Raw genomic sequence first — 19,025 nt, forward strand, 5'->3', positions numbered from 1 at the left:
CTGCGCCACCTTCTTTCCTGTTGCTGCTGCAAAGCACCTTACGGCATAAAAGAATGTGGATGAGGCCACGAAACCTCCTGCAGACCCTTTGAGAAGGAAGAGTTTGCTTACCTGTGCCAGTTTTTGGAATTGCTTTTTAAGATGCTTTAAATTTTTTTTTTAAAAAAGATGTTTTTAAGATGTTTTAAGTGTGTGATCCTTTGTTTGCCACCCTCAGCTCCTTCTGGAAGTGCAGGATAGAAGTTTAATTAATTATATCATCATCATCAGGGTCTGCATAACAATCTGGCTACCCCCGGAGGCAGTTTAGTAACTCCAATCAGCTGCATTCCAGGATGCACCTGGTGTTTCACAGTTGTCATTTTGAAGGCTGTAGCACAGACAGAGGTAATCTACTTACTTAATAAAATGAATTTCAACTTTCTTTTCAATTTAAACTCCTTAAAATATGAATGGGAAAAATCCCTAAGTCATGTAGACTGCCAATCAGCAGAGAGAGATTTGTGAGGAAGTTACTCTCACAACACATAAAAAACTCCCCTCCCATTTTAGGGAACTGCTTTGTTTACATTTCTCAGTCTCAGTCTCCAGGGATACTGAGGGGCACATGTGGGGGCAGATCCAGCCCACAGCGATGTGTCTAGTAGCCCACCAGCCCTCTGTTAACATTGGGCACCTTTTCTGGCCATAAAAAGGCCTCTTTTCCTCTAGGATAGCTTGAGGGTAGAGAGACACTCCCTGCTGGTTCCAGAAGGTCTCCACCTCTCTCTTCTGAAAATGGGGGCACACGATGCTAGCCAACCTCGACTCCTTTTTCTGTAAAACTGGGTGGGATCAGCTTGAGTGCGTTTTTTTGGAAAATTCAGCTTCAAAGAGATTTCACCTGATTGAGATCAACCAGTTCCCCCTCCAGGTGTGGCTCATGGAATGCTTTGCTGTAGGCGACCAGTGTGATCACAGCCTCCTTCTCCTCTGTGCGATCTGTACATGTGCTGCATGGTTGGTGGCTGTGTGCTTGCACGTGTGAGTGTGCCCTGACCACGCCCATCACTGGGTTGGCATGTGGCCCTCAGTTGGGTGTGTTGTCCCTGAAGCAGAATCTGCCACTCACTTCTTTGTAGGCACCTGAATCAAAATTGGCTCTGCCAATGTCTCTCATAAAAAAGTGAGCCTGGAGGGCATTGCACAAAGGAGTGGGCGGCCTGAGCTTCCCTTTCCTCTGCAGCAAGGGGGGGGGGCGGTGCTTCCCTGTTGCGCACTCTGGAGCTTCTGCATGTCAAGGACCATTAGGGCTGGTGGAGGGGGGCACTCTTGACTCTCCCCCCAACCACTACATCTTCCTGTTAAATGTTTTGACACATTGATTGCCAATTAAGGCATTTTTTAACCAATTAAAATAGGTGGGGGGAGGAGGAGAGCATTGCCCTTTAGAGGAAGGTCTGCTCTGGGCAAGCACGCATATAGCAAAGGCTGGTGACTGTTTTAGTACACCTACTTTTTCCACAGGAAGATTTCCCCAGATTGCAAAAGTCTGAGGCTGGCATTGGACAGCACCACCCAGTCTTGTTTTGCTCAAAGGAAGTCAGTGGCTGCACAGATCCTGAGAAGTGGCTTGGTCAGTGCAGGAGGAGAACCAATCCGTGACCATTTGCCCCTTAGGGTAGTGTCATTGCAGGGCTGCACTGGCTTCTTTGTGCTTGGTGGGGAAGGGGAGGGTGAAATCATCAGTCACGCACTCACTCGTTCATCCGATCGCCCCCCCAAGGGAGCCGATGGGCAAATAAGGCCAAGGGGGCAAGAGGAGAGCAATTTCTTCTTGTTTTATTTTACAATTTCTGATGAAATATATTTACAGCACATGGATTTTTGCTTCAGTGCAGGACGTATGTTGCATAAGTAGAAACCTCTGCACTTTTATGAAAATAAAAATAAGAAATAAAGCCACTTAACTGTGATTTCAGCTAAGTATATAAAACAATGTCTGTAATGGTCAGAGTGAAAAATGTTAACAGCAAAATTGCTTTTCATGAAGGATCTCTTGATGGAAACCACCAACCAGCATCTTCTGTCTCATTAACCCTGTATAGTCCGGTAGCATTTTGTACAACAATACTCTGTAAAGCTCACACACACCGCATACAACTCAACCCACAGGGAATGGCTTGTGCACAAGCCATTGGAAAGCCAATTGGAAAGCCAACAGAGCACATACTCAGAGCGCATTCCAGGCACCCTGAGCCAACGGCGGCCTGCATCTTTTGCCAGCACATCCCCTCGCATGAGTCCCCCCACCATGCCTCCTCCTCCTCCTCTCCCTACAGCAGACATGATGCCCCTTTTAGTGGAGGAGGAGTGAGGAGGGGAGGCACATGGGCACACCCACGGAACCCTGCAATCCACTGCAGTGAGCAGGAAAACCTTTGCAGCTGGGGGGGACGTGTGTTTGCAGGTGTCCCAGAAGGGCTCTGTCTGTGCCACATCACCAAACTGCAGTGATAGAATTACCCTTGCAGTACAAATATGATATTACCGTGGCAGTTTGAGAGAACAATTATCTCAAGATATCAAACATCAGTAACAAACATAGTTAAGCTTCTGAGAACATGCTTTGACAGCATTTCTTCACAGTGATAAATATGAAAGGTTGGGGGAAAAAGGTCAGCATAAAACATTTCCACTTTTTTAAAGTTTGTATGCAAAAATCATTTCTTTATATCAGCAATTATAAAATTACAAACCCTTTCTTGCAGTAATTGCATCTGTAAGTTATGATAGAAAAAGTATCTTGGGAAGTGATACTTAAAACAGAGTTTGCATAAAATGGAAACTGGCAATTAACCCAAACATCTGGGTTGGGGGTGGGGAACTCAGTTAAGATGGTGTTGGAAATTGCTACATGGCAATTTAACAGAGACAGCTAATGATGACTCAACTCAAAAGTCTAACATGTTATGGGGAAATGTTTATGGCGAAGAGACTGGAATGAGACAAATCAGTGTTTCAAATGATGCCGCTAATCATTTACTCTCCATTGCAGTTTTGGCACTTCATTGAAACCATTACTTATTTTTTCAAAGACCCAAACATGTAAAAAAGGTTGACAGCTCTGGGACATAACCCAGCAAACATAGTACTTTATGTTCTGGCAAACACGGAAACAGAGTTAGTTACACATTCCCACAGAGTTGCACACACATGCATGATTCAGATGATGGTAACACTGGGTCAAGGAACTTGGCGCTGATACTTTGCATTTACTCGCGGCGAGCTTTTAGGCAGTTTCTTCAATGGAGCGTATTTCTGACTTGAGTCGGACAAATTCTTTTGCAACTTCGTCATTTGTCCTCTGGGAAAGGATCCGCAGGATTGTCAGCCCTGTCTCATCCATGCAGATGTTTCTCAGGAGAGGGTGCCATGCGCTGCAACTTCCCTTCTCTGCAAGGCTCCGTAGCTGTATGACGGCCATGCCAATGACCCGGTCCTCCCTTGCAAAGCAGTAGTCCTTCACAGACAAGTGAAGCTCGTAGGCTCCGGGCCTTTCGTTGCTGCTCAGGAGGCTACAAAGACATCACACACAAGAATTTAGAACCATTACCACAAAGTACCTTATGCTGGCACCAACAGCACAGAGCGCCAAAGGCCACTTACAACTGGAATGTTTCGTTGTATTTGGGTGACCAGGTGTTGCTCTTGGTCTTTGTTCCATGCTTCCTCTTCTTGTTGCTGAGGCTGGGCCCCAGGATGCAAACCTCCACAAAAGGCCGGAACATGGCGCTGGTTTGCCAGTTGAGGTTATTAATGGCTACAACTGAAACATCAACAAGAATTACCAGACACACAGCAGAATGGTCAAATGGAGCTTTAAAACACATGTACATCTGAGGAAATGAGAACATAAGAGGAGCCTGCTGGATCAGGCCAATGGCCTGCCTAGTCTAGCATCCTGTTCTCAGAGTGGCCAGCCACTGAGCACTCTCCCTTCTTGCGGTTCCCAGCAACTGGTATTCAGAAAGATCCTTATCCCAATGGGAGAGGCAAAGCATAGCCATCATGGCTATTAGCCACTGATGGCCTTATCCTTCATGAATTTGTCTAACCCTATACGAAATACAGCTGTTCCTTTGGAGTTGTTCCATATGCAGATGCCAAGAGACAGGGTCTTCTTTGTGAAGGCACCCCAACTTCAGAAGGGCCTCCCCTTGCATTTGTCCTCCTTTGGTTTTTGCATTCAGATGTCAGTTGAAGATTTACTTGTTTACCCAGGACCTTACAGATTGACGTTTTGTTATTGTAATGCCCAAAATCTTCAAGCAATGTCTGTGTTTTAATAATTTTTAAATTTTGCTTCACTTTTATTGTGTGTGTATTTTATTTACTGATGTGTCTTGGTTTGTCTTTCACTAGTAGCCTCAAAAAATTGTGCAGTTTTGAAATCAGTAATTGAGAGGTTGAAATCAGTAATTGAGAGGTTCAGTCTACCACTTTAATTCAAAATGGCATCTGACTGTATCGAAACTTAGACTAAAGACTCCTCCTTGATCTCCAGAACTATCGTGCAAAATTTGGTGGTCAGCTTAAGTGGGGTCCAACAAACCACTTCCCAAAATATATAGTACAATGTACATTGCCCTCGGCTTCTTTGGAGGAAGGGTGACTCATAAATACAATAAACAACAGCAATATTGGAATGGTGCCTGAGGAGGAGCTGAAGCGTTTCTGCTTGTAAGTGTGTGTGTGTGTGTGTGTGTGTGTGTAGGGTTGCCCAGAGAAAGGCTGAATAGAACAGCAGTGGCCAATTGCAAAGCATGGGAAGCTGGGAAGCTCACGCTGTGCCAAACCCTTTCCCTTTCTGGTGCCTTGGATGGAAAAGCTGCCAGTCCCTGTTAGCTACGCTGTGGGCCCCCTGGCCGCGTCAGCAGCAGCGAGAATGGCTTTTCTGGCTGCATTTTGGCTGGACACACCACCCTTCTCCGCTGCTGACTTCAGCCCTTTCAGGACTGCCCACAGCAAAGGGTTGGGCCAATCACCGTCTCTGCCTGAGCCTACAGCAAAGCATTTCCACTGGACACTCCTGGGGGGGGCAATGGGTTGATCTACCAATCAGCTGAGAGATCTGTCTGGAGCTGAATTTTTTTTTAAAAAAAACACCACACCTCAAGCTGATCTGACCGGATTTACAGGAAAAGGGGTGGGATTTGACAAGTGCCATGTGTCCCCATCTCCAGAAAACAGAGGTGGGGACTCGCTGGAGCCGGCACAATAATAAGTGTCTCTCTCCCCTCTCCTTTCCATGGGGTTTGTGCAGGAGCCTGGCTCGTCCCCTCGCCTCCTGGCAAGACCACTGAAGACCCCATGCAGAGCAGCCCTAAAGGCAAAACCTCGCAGGGGAAAATAATCTGCCCTCAGGCTCGGAGAGAATGCAGCCATCTTTGCTGCATGGCTACAGATGCACATTCTGAAACACACCTTTGACGGTGACTTTATGCTCTCCAGTTCCAGGGTGTGTTGCAAGGTCCACGTGAAGATGGATTTCCCCCATGGCATTGTTGGTTGCCTGACCTGCGTGAGGAAAGAACAGTCTATTTGCTGGTTAAATCCAAATGTGCAGGAGCCATGAGAGGATGTTGCTTACAAGGGTGGACCCCACACAGGTGTGGCAGCCCAGAGTTTTGTTCTGGGTGGCATCTTTGTTCTCTTCTGTGGCACTTTGCTAACCTGTACACAGAGATTCGGTCCCTCTGCTGAAATAGCCAGGGACTGTGGATCATTTTGGGCTGCTCGAAGTGAGTTTCCCAGGGACTTTCAGAAAACGGAGAACTCCAACCCCTGGCAGAGAGGAAATGCCCCAGAAGAACAGCTGCCTGCCCCACATGGTCCCCAAGGCACAGATGTGCAATAGTATTTCCTTTCTCCTCACAACCACCCTATGGAGTTGTCCACTGTTTCCCACAGGCAAGGCTGAGTGACCCAGTGGCCTCTTGTGGGGATGGCGGAGGGAGAGCAGGTGCCTCCCCCATTGCTGGCCTGACCTCTGGGCTCCACCCTCTCAGGGCCAAGCCCACTGGGGCCCTGTGCCTTGGGCGACCTCCCCACTTCCCAGGCGCTGCTGCTGCTTCAGCCTGATTTCTCCATCTGTGGCAAAAGAGCATGCTCTAAAACTCCCCATAAGGCGCCTAGGGCAGCAAACAAAAACACTAAAAACATCTTTAAAACATCTTAAAAAAACATCGTTAAAAACATTTTAAAAATAAATCTTTTAACAGATGTTTAATAATAAATCTTCAAAACATCTTCTAAAAAAATTAAAAATAATTCCAAAACAGATGCAGACGGGATAAGGTCTCTTCTTAAGAGGACTGTTGAAAGAGGAAGGTCTTCAGTAGGCGCCGAAAAGATAACAGAGTTGGCGCCTGTCTAATATTTAAGGAAGGGAATTCCAAAGGGTAGGTCCCACTGCACTAAAGGTCCGCTTCCTAAGTTTTGTAGAACGGACCTCCTGATAAGATAGTATTTGCAGGAGGCCCTCACTTGCACAGCACAGTGATCGACTGGGTATAAAAGGGGTAATATGGTCTTTCTGGTATCCTGGTCCCAAGCTGTGTAGAACTTTGTACACCAAAACTAGAACCTTGAACTTGGCCCAGTAACTAATAGGCAGCCAGTGGAATGACATGCGGAATGACATGTTGGCGATACCCTGCTCCAGTGAGCAGTCCTGTTGCTGCATTTTGCACCAGCTGCAGCTTCTGGACCAACCTCAACGGTAGCCCCGCATAGAACACGTTACAGTAATCCAGCCTGGAGGTTACCTACCACTATTGGTGATCACTTGTGACCGAGTAAGATTGCCTTCCAAAATAAGGTTGGTTGGAAGATGCCTATGCATGAATTTGTTTTATGTGAGGAGATCGGTGCACAACGATCAACACACAATCTTGACAGAAAAAGACTTTGATCCAATAGCATGGATACCACAACGATTGGAAGTCTTTTATCTGCTGCAGCCTTCATCCGCCTTCACAGCCGTTGTAACATACACATTGTTATCTTCCACCTGTTCTGCCGTTGAGGACATTCTTGGATCATTCTTTGTCTGATTCCTCTCCCTTGACCGTACCACCATGGGTTACCCTACTGGGAGTACATGACTCTCGACAGCATCACTCACAGGGTTCATTGGAACACACAAGCCCACTCACCACTACAAGGTGATGATCCAGAGAGGGGTGGAGGTTACCAGTGCATGGACAACAGAGGTCAGGCCATCCCAGTCCAGAAACGGCTGCAATTGTCTTACCAGCCAAAGCTGGTAAAAGGCACTCCTAGCCATGGAGGTCACCTGGGCCTCTAGAGACAAAGATGGATCCAGGAACACCCTCAGACTACGGACCTGCTCTTTTGGAGGGAGAAAAACCCCATCCAAAGCAGGCAACTAACCACTTATCTGAACTTGGGAACCACCAACCCACAGTGCCTCTGACTTGCTAGGATTCAGAGTCACTTTATCGGCCCTCATCCAGCCCACCACTGAGTCCAGCCAGCGGGTCAGGGCTTGCACGGCCTCTTCTGATTTTGATGTTACAAAGAAATAGAGCTGGGTATCATCAGCGTACTGGTGACACCTCGCCCTAAATCTCCTGATGACTGCTCCAAAGAGCTTCATACAGATGTTAAGCAGCATGGGGGACAAGAAGGTACCCTGTGGCACCCGACAGCACAACTGCCAGGGGGCCGAAAGACAATCACCCAATACAGACCTGAACCTAGACTGGAATGGGTCAAGATAATCTGTTTCATCCAAGAGTACTTGCAATTACTGCAGCACAACTCTCTCAATCACCTTCCCTCAGAAGGGGGTATTTGCAACCGATTGGTAGTTGTTGCAGACCAATGGGTCCAGGGTGGGCTTTTTCAGGAGTGGTCGGATCATTGCCTCTTTCAGGGTGGCTGGAACCACTCCCTCTCAGTCATAACCCCTCGGTCAGCTTTAATAAGCGAAGAAGGGCAAGGGTTGAGAGGACATGTTGTTGGCTGCACTGTCGCAAGCAGCCTGTCTATGTCATCAGACCGCAACAACTGAAATGGATCCTGAAGTTGCAGCAGACGTTGCACCAGACACCTCACTGGAGACTACCGTACATGTGGATGGGGCATCAAGATTGGTATGGAGGTGACCAACTTTACCCTCGGAGTGCCTGGCAAGCAATTCGCAGTGGGCTTCTGAAGGATTTAAAACTCCATTCCCTGGAGTAGATGTTAACAGAGCTCAGACAATTTGAAAAACCTCCACTGAGGATGCGATGGAGGCATGGAAGTGGGCCTTCTTTGCTGCCCTCACTGCTGTGCAGTAAGCATAGTTGTTTTACTTGTGCCCGGTCAGCCTCACAGTACCTCTTGCCACTTGAACTCTAGCCATCGTCCGGCCTGTTTCATTGCCCTTAGTTCACTGGCTTACCATGGTGGACCCCCAAGTTGTCCATATTTCCCTGCTGGCTTTTCACTCCTGAAAAACAGTCACCTGAATCCAACCATCTAGGGTGGTAAAAACCTCCCAGCTAAGGATGGGTGAGCTTTTTGGTTTACTCTGCAATTTGGAGTGAACTTCTCTAGTCTGTGTCCAATGAATCATGTTCAGACCACATGCAGATTAGATCACATGAACCTTTCTAGTTCATTCTTTTTTAATGAGATGATCCAAGGGCTTCCCAGGTTATTTTTCTTGTAAAATTCTATTTCTAGCTGCTCGGAGGAGCTACAAGAGCCAGTGTTTGCATCACTCATTGTAAAGTTTTGACTAAAAAAGCCCTGGGAGTGACAGTACATTATGATGGGCCACCCCTTCCTGGGTAATTGAATGGAGAAAAAGATGCTACTTTAAGGTAAAAATGGCTGCCCCCATATGCCTGATCTCCTTGTAACTGCTTTATAACTTGTTGAATTGTTTTAAAAAAGCATGCAGTTTTTACAATTTTGCCTAAAAATTCTACACGGACATTCAGTTGAGTGGACAGACTATTCTCTCCATCCCTAATTTCAGCATTCTCAAGCCAAAGTGAACGGAGATCTCTGAAGGGAATAGGCTCGGAGAGCACTTGCTCCTACAGCCAGAATCATCTACATTAGGTCTCTCTAGCTTCAGTTACATGGGTTGGTTTTAAAAAGTAGTTATCTTATTGCATCTGAATTTGGAACGTTAACCTTGAAAACTTTCTTCGAGCAAGAAAGGGGCAACTGGGAAGACTTGTTCCCTTCTAGGGAGCCATCCCCACTGAGAGCAGGCGAGAGCAGCTGGCTGTATGCAGTTTCTTCAGGCCCACAAGAGTAGCCTCTCTTCACTTCTTTGGAGAGCCACTGAACTGCTACCATTAATATCCTTTCAGACACTCCATGCATTTGCTGGCTCACTTACTTTGTGATGTCTGGGTGTCAATGAATTTCTTGATCAGGACGTCTGTTGTTTGGGTGTAAAGGTTTAGTGCGTATTTGAGAGACTGCAGGTCAAGACTCTTCTCAAGGAAATTCTTTTTCAGCCCACTTCCTCCAGCATGGAAGTATTGCTACAAGGAAAAGCACAGAGAAGGGAAGAGAAGGGGGACTTGGTCACTTGCACCCAGATCCAGAAGGTCTGACTGCACTTCTTGGCTAGCAGTGGACACTCCACTGTCAGGATGGGAAGGGAGTGGTTGGGTGCAGGATTGGGCCAAACTTGCCATAGGCCACAAAAGGCCTTTCCCTGCAGCAGCCAAGCAAACCTCTTGGGGAACTATGCAAAGGCTCTCTTAGGACTATCAGGTACAATGGTGAAGGAATATCTAGGAAGCTGGGAAATCACCCAAAGAATTATGACATCTGGTGACAGTCATAAAAACATGGCTAAATTACTTTAACAGAATTAATTTATGCAATACATGTGGTAAAAGGCAGGTCACTAATATGTGCAAATGTGGTTATTTATTTCATTTCATAGCTGAATCACTTCCCATAAAACATCCTGAAGTGATTTAACAATCAAAACATCAACCAAATAAATAAATAAATAAATATAAAAACAATTTCAAATCCAATACCTATATAGACTGGGATGAAAATCTACACTTAAAAGGCTTGCTGGAAGAGGAAGGTCTTCAGTAGCTGCTAAAAAGACAATAGAGACAGTGCCTGTCTGATATACAATGGGAGGAAGTTCCACAGGGTAAGTGCCGCCGCTCGAAAGGGCTGATTACAACATCATATGGACTGGACCTCCTGATACGTTATCTGCAAGAGGCCTTCTCTTGCAGAGCACAGTGACTGGTTAGGTATATAAGGAGTGAGATGATCTTTTAGGTATCCTGGTCCCAAGCTGTACATCTCAACCATCACCTTGAACTGACATGTTCTTAGATTGTATTTCTGTTGGGGAGGAGGACTTCTCCCAATGGCTGCATAGAAAAGTTTGAGTTTGAGAATGGCTTTAAAGTGGGGAATGTGATGGTAACTATACTAGGAACAGGCAAAGATTTCAATAAAATCAGAATTGGCATTGGGCTCCCTGATAATTCACAGGTCTGCTATCTTTGTGGACTGATCTTTTGCTGCTTTTCCCAACACCAGATTTTTACCACATCGAATGTAAGTTAAACTGATCAGCCAGCTTTGCTTGCCAATTCTCTCCCATCCCAGTGCTCTGTGTGTGTGCATGTGTGTGAGAGATGCATTTGGCAAGGAGGGAGCACAGCAAGTGGCTGCATTGTAGGTGGATGAGGCACGTACCCAGGTAGCATATAGGCCAGCCAGGATCAGCAATGGAAAGAAAAGGATGCTGGGTGGGTGGTGGGACAACAGAGAGTGGACAGGGAGACAGGTGGAAGGAGAGGAGTGCAATGGTTTGTTGAATGGATTGACCGATGGGCAGACAGGATAGTGGGGGATGGGGGACACACAGAAAGCTGCTTTTCTCCTTTCCTTTCCGAAATGAAAACAGCCAGTCTCTGCTTATTAACATGGAAACTGACGAGCCTCAGTCACAGAGGAAGAGGAGGAGGCAGTGAAGCCAATATTAATATCGATATCTCTTTTCAAAATATCAATATTAATATTGATATTTTTTGGAGAAAACGAAATTGGATTGGTCAAAGCAATGGATAGTGGACAAAGACCTAACTGCCTGTTAGGTCAATGGAATGCTCTCGAAGCAGCACTGGCCAATGGATCCTATCCCTAATATTCCATCCAATATGCTTGTTGCATGCCTCTGAATACAAGCTGTTGGGGGTGGGGTGGAACACACAGCTGGGGAGGGCTCTTGTGCTCATGTGAGTTTGTGGGTTTCTCATCAGGGTGGCTGGTTGGCCACTGTGGGTAACAGGAGGCTCTTCAAATGGTCTTTTGGAGGCAATATAATTTTCAATGACCATCTGCTACTGCCTGTTGTTGATTTCAGTTTATGTCCATTCCTCCCCAAGGAGCTCAGGGTGGCAGAGGAGGGCTGGATGCAGAGGAGGGCTGGTGCCAGGTTCAAAAGTCTGCTCCACTCTCATTTTGTTGTAATTTTTATTACAAGGGTGAAACTGCCCTTCCAAACTCCAGCCAGGAAAAGGTGCATTAATGCCCCCTGTCCTCTGTTTGTTCTCTTAAAGGAACAAGAGCCCATTTGGTTTGCCTAGAGTGATTTGTGGTAGGTAGGTAATAATTTTATTTGTTTAGGTGTAAGCCAGAACAAAACAGAAAGAACATTCGGAGTCGAGCCATTGCTGGCTACCAGTGCAAATAAAGAAACATGCAATTTTTTCTCTTTGCCTCCTTGTAGAACTACTTGTTCCTTGGAGAAAGAGACTGCAGAATTCAGTATGTCCATAATGAATTAGTTTATTATGGTACAAGACCAACAAATTTAAAACAACAAAATTACACACATTAGTCAGACCAGGTACAAAAAGGTTATAATAAAGTTAAAATACTTGGGCCAGACTCTATGTGTCATGGCCGCCACACAAAATCTCGCCACCATATCCTTAATAAATGGATCACGGTCGTCAAGTAAAACATGAACCTGGTTATCTTCAAAGGGTCTAAGTCTTGTAAAAAGGGGGGAAATAAACAAAGTACGAAGATCTGTATATAAAGAGCAGTGTAGTATAACATGCTCCACCCCTTCCACTGCTCCAGAGCCACAAATACAAACTTCTTCTATGAGAGGCACGTTCTTATATCTTCCCTCTAGTACAGCAGAGGGGAGAACGTTAAACCTAGCCAGAGAGAATGCCCTTCTATTCTTGGGGATACTCAGAGAGGTTAAATAAGACGCGGGAGCAGGAGCTTTTACACTGGGCCCGATATTAAGGCGCGTCCACAGTTGACTCGTATTATACTGAAGTTCAATATCCCTAATAAGTGTCGAAATAAGTTCTTTGGCTTTGAAATATCCCAGCTGTAATACAGCTGCCCGTGAGAAACCTAAAGACAGCAGTTTGGAGTTCACCCGACATTTCCAACATGATTGGTAGGAATCAATAAGAGTTAATGGGGCGAGTCCCAGGGGGGAGAAGATCAACTTTAACCACATGTTGATCCTGTGCACCAAGCCCTGGACTCATCCATCAAAATACCTGTCTCTCGGCATAACACTACATTTGGAACGCAACAAGGTAACCCTAGAATATTCCTGATAAATTTAGCTTGTGCATGTTCCAAAGGGGCATAATTGCCCTGGGTGCATAGTTGAGAACCATATAAGAGTTGGGATATTATTTTAGAATTAAAGACCAACATTGCCGCAGGAATATATTGACCCCCCCTTGGAAAAAAAGGAGAGAAGCGCCCTAATGCTTCTTTGGGCACTTGTAGCAACGTTTCCTAGGTGGGGATTCCAGGAATCTGAAGAATGAAAAATAATCCCCAAGTATCTAAAAAAGGGGACTTGTTCGATTGGGTGATTATTCAACCTCCAGCGATGTTTGAGTTTTTTACGGGTAAATACTACTATCTTAGATTTTTCATAGTTAATTGTAAGATGTTCTGTCTTACAAAAAACGCTAAGTGCCCTTAACAAACGACGTAAGCCCACACATGTTAAAGACAGGAGAGAAGCATCGTCCACATACAGAAGGGATGACAGTGGTCTTCCCACCAACATAGGCGGGTGAGCGTTTTCCCCAGCAAAGTGTTTAATTAACGGATTTATATAGAAATTAAACAGCAATGGCGCAAGGACGCAGCCCTGCTTGACACCATTGAGGGTTGGGATAGGGGCAGTTAGCTGGCCCGCTCGGTTGCACCTAACCTTTAGATAGGTGTGCCTGTAAAGGCCCTGAATCAGGAGTAGAAGTTGCCTATCTGTATTATGTTCTCTCAGTTTTTCCCATAATTTATTCCTGGGGATCAAATCGAAAGCGGATCTAAAATCGCTAAATGCTGTATACAAAGTTCCCCCCACGGGAGACATATACTTCTCTACAAGGTGCTGCAAGACCAAGCCCTGATTAAGGGTGGAGCGTCCCACCCTGAAGCCAGCTTGCTCATCATCTAACATTTTTTCCCCATCAAGCCACTCTTGAAACTTGTCAAGAAGGTGAGAAGCATAAAGTTTACTATGCTAAGTAGGCTGATTGGGCGATAATTAGCAGGGTTGGATCGGTTCCCTTCCTTGAAGACAGGGATTACAATAGCCAACCTCCAATCCTCAGGGATACAAGCTGTTTGATCTATAAATGTGAAGAGGGCAGCCAAAAGCGGGGCCCACCAATTCACATTATCTTTGAGAGGTTCTGAGGGCACATTATCGCTTCCTGGGGCCTTATCCGTTTTAAGTTTGTCAATAAGGGAAACAATCTCCGAAACAGAGACTGTAGGTCACTTCGGGAGCACTTCCGGTTGGCTAGTCTCTACGTGTGGACATTCCTTAGTAAGGGGCGTAGAAAAGAGCATCCTAAAGTGGGATTCCCAAACATTAGGTGGGATATGAAAATCCGCATTTAGAACAACAAACTGTCCACCCCTGGATACCAGTCTCCAGAAGGCACGTGAGTCCCTTATTCTAGCAGCATTAATCAACTTTTCCCAGTCCTCCCTCCTAGCTTGCTGCTTTTTTGATTTAATTAAGGCTTTGTAACTTCTCTTAAGCTCAAGGTACTCTTCAGGAAGGGCGGGCAGGTCTAAGGATCTGTAAGTTTTATATTTACCTAAAAGTAGTTTCTTTAGAGTGACACATTCATGGTCAAACCATGATTTAGAATTGGGATGAGAAGTCCCCGGTCTTCCAATATTTTTTGGAGTTAGAAGATGGCAGATGAGAGATATGAGTTCCTGATAGGACTCAAAGGCTACATCAGGAGTCTGCGCGGTTAGTATAGATTCGTGCACGCAAAAAGCTGACTCAGACTGGAGGAATTTTAACATGATGTCACCCAATTTCAGGGACCATTTCATACGTAAGGATCCATATTCTGCCAGCGGATCCATCATGGGTACACACTCCAGGTGGTTTGCCTGGACTCCAAGGTTAAGGGACAGAGACAGTGGAAGATGGTCACTGTCAACCCTTGTCCCCACCTCACAATAGTGCACCCTGTTAAGGAACGTATAAGAAACTATAAAATAATGAATGGTAGAGGCCCCCAAGCTGGATACAAATGTAAATTCACCCCTGGTGTCCCCCTTTATAGATCCATTCAGGATCACTAAATCGAGGGAGTTGGTCAGTTGTATTAAACACAGCCCAGCGAAATGACACTTCTGGTCTTTAGATTATCTCAGAGGGAGGGGGTGCTCCAACTCTATATTTGGCGGGGGAAGCTGATAATGCGAGTACAATTTTACATCACTAGCGCCAGTCCTGGCATTGAAATCGCCAGCAATCAAGGCCAAGGCTTCTGGATGGTCACTCAGGAGCTTATTAATGAACCCTTCCAGCTTTTTCCAGGTGTCTTTAATCTCAGCTTGAAGCGGGGGGATATACACATTAATTATTAACACACTAAAACAAGAAAATTTAAGCAATAAGGCCAGCACTAAATGATCCAAAACCCCTATTCTCGTAATGAGGATATTGAGTTTAGTTGTAACTAAAATAGATAAGCCCCCTTTTGGCCGACCATCCACAATACTAGGGGCCACTGCGAGCGAATGTACCACAAAATCGCTCAGGTATAGATCATCACTAAGCCAAGTTTCTTGAAGGAGAATGATGTCGTGACCCTGTATAAAATCCTGGAATTCAGGGTCCCGGGCCTTGTTTGCCCAGCCCGCAACATTCCAGGACAACACCGATGTTTGGTCAGGCTTCTGAAAGGTTTTTGAGGGGTAAAGGTCAAGCGACGAACATAGTCAGTCTATTTCATCAATTTTGTCAAATGCATCTGGAAGGACCCTCAACACACCACGATTTGCGGGAGGAACGCCAATAGGCGCAGATTGAGCACAAAGTGCAGAGGCCCTATCACTGTGAGCTGGGGGACTGTACTCGTTGGACTCCAAGCACTGTACAGCCAGCCAATCAAAAGGTTTTGGTTCAGGATTTGCATAATCATGTTAGGTTGAAGAGTATTGTGGGCCCTCCTTTGTCATAAGAGAAAGTCGTTGGGGCGACGACAGTAAATGCATTCCTTCTGTTGCCTGTATTACTGTTATTTCTGGACTTAACACACGATGGTCCAGCAAACTAGTGGGGTGACATTTAGAAGGAGAATAATGCATCCACACTGGGCAACTGTGTTGGTTTATTCTTGCCGGACATATTTTATGCTTTTATTCTTAGTTGGAATAGTGTTCGTCTCAATCCTAGAGTCTGGCACTGACCAACAAGGAGCATTCTGCTTAGCTTCACGATTGTGATTAGACAGATTCGTAAGGGTATCTTTCAGAGATGCCAAACAAAGCAAGAGCTCAAGTTGATCCTGTACGGGTAGCGATCCAAAGCTGTTTATAAGTAAAACTTCCTCTGGGCAATAGTTCTCGATAGCCGGAACCGTCGCATTCTGGGCAGAATTCACCCAAGCTGCACTATTCACTGTTTGTATTATCCCTGAATTAACTGGCTCCAGGCTATCAATTGTTGTATGTGGGGGAGGGCTGGAACGAATAACATCCATTCCGATGAGAACTTTCTCCTTCACTGTACTTGGGGATATAGAACATTTCTCCAAGCTGTGTGTGATCAAAGGGAGAGGGGGGGGAATAGTTTCTGAAGTATCTTTTAACCCCAATTCCTCTGTTTTGGATCTCCTCCTTGTGTTGTGAGAATAAACTAAGTTCGTGACAGAAACAGAGGTGAAAGACACCAATGCTCGAGCCGTGGTTGAGTTGTAAAAGAGATATTCGATATTCTCAACTGAGTTAAGATCCAAATGCGCTTGGATGGCGACTGGTAAAAGCTGCAATAGATGGATTTTGCGATTCCTCTGTGACAGCCATCCATATGATTTAGGGAATTGGAGAATACTAGAATCTTGTCCTCTAGCAAGAGACGCCACTTCTTTTTATCTGTAGAAGTTAATCTGGGGTTCCCTAAGTTCTTACAAGCCTCCACTCCAATTAGGGAGGCAATGCCCCTATTGAGTGAATTCAGATTTGTTTGATGCTCCGACGGGACTAATACTATCTCGTCTGAGCATGTGGCTTCAGGGCTTCGCATCATGAAAGTCTGACTTTGTTCTACCTTTTTAAATTTAGTTTCATTGTCGTTTTTAGTTGCTTGTCGTACCGAGGCCAGAGCTATTTGCTCATTCTCCTTCGAGTCCAGAATTTTAAAAAGTTTATTAAAATTCATTTTTGATCCCTTCCTGGAACTGCCAAGCGCTTTGATGTTTTTCGTTTTCTTATTTTGGTTTATATGAATCTTAGGTTGAAGCTTAGTGTTCTTCCATTTAAAGTCCTTTTTTAAAGGAGCCACGACTTTTTTATCACGCTTAGTGTGTGAGTTGTGAGAGCTTGCAAGGCTAAGGTGCTTTGCATCCAAGAGTTGTATCTCACATGCCGGTTTTTCCATCGAGGGATTAAGTTCTCGTCGGGTATCAAGATCCCTATCAGCTTGAGACTTGGAAACCAACTCAGGGTTTATCGCATCGTTGGAATGAGACTAGGGAGATCCTCCCGCACAAAACTGAGCGGTAGCCGTCAACAATGACAATTGGGCCATACAATCGACAAGAAGGTTCTTAATTTGCGTCAGGACATCCGTCCAATTTAAAAACAAGTCTTTAATTAACTCAAGCTGCACATTGAGAAGTTTAGCCACCGTATCAGGCTCAGGATCTTCGTGAGGAGCTCCTGTGTGCTTTAGGGATTGGTTAAGTGGAGACACAAAGGGCTGGGGTGAAAAAAAAGTACTGTCATCCAGGTTGTTTGCTTTCACCTTCTCTTGAAGGTGGGGCAAGGAGACATTCGTAAGACTCTCATACATTTGTGACTGGGGAAAATTCTGAACCTGCCCGGTGTCTATAGCTGTAAAATTAGCATGCGTCAGTTCTTCTGCCAAAGCACGCTCGCCTGCCCTCATAGCATCTCCAAACAGAGGATCCATTGGGCAATATGGTCCCAAGGACCAGTCTAGACAGGTTCCATTTTCTTCTGTCAGCCTCACATCCAGAGAGTTCACGTCAGGCTGAGCATTCTGGTTTAAACCATAAAAATCTGTGATCTTGCATTGATTATGTCTTCTGCTAGTTGCTGAGATATCCTCCTTTACAGGGACTAATCCAAGTTGTTTATATCCCTCCCTAGTGAGGACCATCTCCTTGAGTATTGAAAGGTTCCTGAGGTATTGCTGGTTGGCAACCCAGGAGTTAACTAAGTATAATTCAAGCCTATCGCTTTTAGCCTGCTGGTCCTGCTAGTCCATTGCGATAAGTTACATTCAGCTTCCCATGGCTTTCATCACCAGCAGAGTGAGATATCAAAGCTTACATATAAAAATAAAAATAAGAATAAATTCCAGCTCTCTTACTGACTGAAGCAGCTGCAGCAAACTCAAGAATGCCACACTCAACCGGAGTACTACAAAACTGATAAAACAAGTAAGCACTCTACTGTAATTAACGAAGTTTGCTTCTCGGGGAATACTCCGCTCAAGAACGTCACGGCTTGGCAATCACTGGGATTCACAAACACTTCACCAGTCAGACAAAAACGTGAACTGGCCCCGGCTAGATAACTGGAGCAAAAGCAATATAAGAAATGAAATTATTTCTTACAAACTGCAGAGCACCGGAGTGACGTCTTGTTAGTGGCCATCTTGGTTCGTTCCCAAAGATAAAGATAGATTCCTGTCCATAACAGAAATGCAAAGCATCAACCTAAGACTGCTCCAGATTGCAGGCCCCTGACCAGATGTCCAGTGGACTGAGCAGAGAGGTCATTTCAAAAATGGATGACTACATTGTATACTATATAGTTTTCATTTGAGCAACCGTCAAAACTGATATGAGGTGTTCAAGGATAGCCTATCCATCACCTAGTTTTTCCAGCCCACCCCTTTGCCCTGCCAAACATATTGTGCAAATAGGGATGATAATACAAACTGGCTTTGAACCTTGTAAAACTTTACATCACATTGCATATTTCTGTTTCAAGTAACACAAACATAAACAGAGCCACAACATCCCAGAAAAGTGGGAAACAACATAGACAAACACCATTCAGAGGCTGGGGCTTGGTCAAGCCACCTGTAGCGGCTGTCACCTTGAGGTGTGTTGGGAAGGCTAACTGAGGGGCTAGGGGTTTCATCAGTAACCAGCATGTAGAAAACTGCCAATCCGAAGGTCGAAGGGGATGTTCCACTCTTACAAAGGAGACAAAGAAAATATTAGAGAACTCAAACAGCAGAACATCATCCATTAGCAAGAAGACATGGAGGGGACAAGCCAAGAACAGAGTAAGGCAGAGAATAATAGGTTCATCAGGTTGAGGTGACTGAAAGGCTATGTCCAGATCTGAAAGATTCCCTTGCATTTCAGCCCAATGGCCGTCACCTGGTGGGCCCCCTCTCTTACTGGGGTGGATCTAGTTGGGGGATGGTAGCAGTAGGATGTCTTGTAAATCCTTTGATGACA

At 45.3% G+C, this 19,025-nt stretch overlaps 1 protein-coding gene and 1 long non-coding RNA gene across 6 annotated transcripts in view; both read right to left on the reverse strand.

Annotated features, from left to right (window-relative positions):
* The window catches only part of LOC133369733 (uncharacterized), a 29,131-nt gene extending 28,912 nt beyond the window's left edge, over positions 1–219 (reverse strand). The window contains exon 1 of the long non-coding RNA XR_009758968.1: positions 112–219. This is a non-coding gene — a long non-coding RNA (uncharacterized LOC133369733). The remainder of the gene's footprint in view (positions 1–111) is intronic.
* Positions 220–1,856: 1,637 nt separating this feature from the next.
* The window catches only part of UNC13C (unc-13 homolog C), a 197,275-nt gene continuing 180,106 nt past the window's right edge, over positions 1,857–19,025 (reverse strand). For 4 of the 5 annotated variants that reach the window (XM_061595472.1, XM_061595471.1, XM_061595474.1 and 1 more), the window contains 4 exons: positions 9,410–9,557; positions 5,467–5,559; positions 3,649–3,808; positions 1,857–3,557 (listed from right to left, as the gene is read on the reverse strand). In XM_061595472.1, the coding sequence (XP_061451456.1) occupies positions 3,272–3,557; positions 3,649–3,808; positions 5,467–5,559; positions 9,410–9,557 (687 nt within the window). In that variant the 3' untranslated portion in view covers positions 1,857–3,271. The remainder of the gene's footprint in view (positions 3,558–3,648; positions 3,809–5,466; positions 5,560–9,409; positions 9,558–19,025) is intronic. The other variant, XM_061595475.1, reaches the window with a different exon arrangement.

Source organism: Rhineura floridana, chromosome 14 (assembly GCF_030035675.1).
Source record: "Rhineura floridana isolate rRhiFlo1 chromosome 14, rRhiFlo1.hap2, whole genome shotgun sequence".
Lineage (NCBI taxonomy): Eukaryota > Metazoa > Chordata > Lepidosauria > Squamata > Rhineuridae > Rhineura > Rhineura floridana.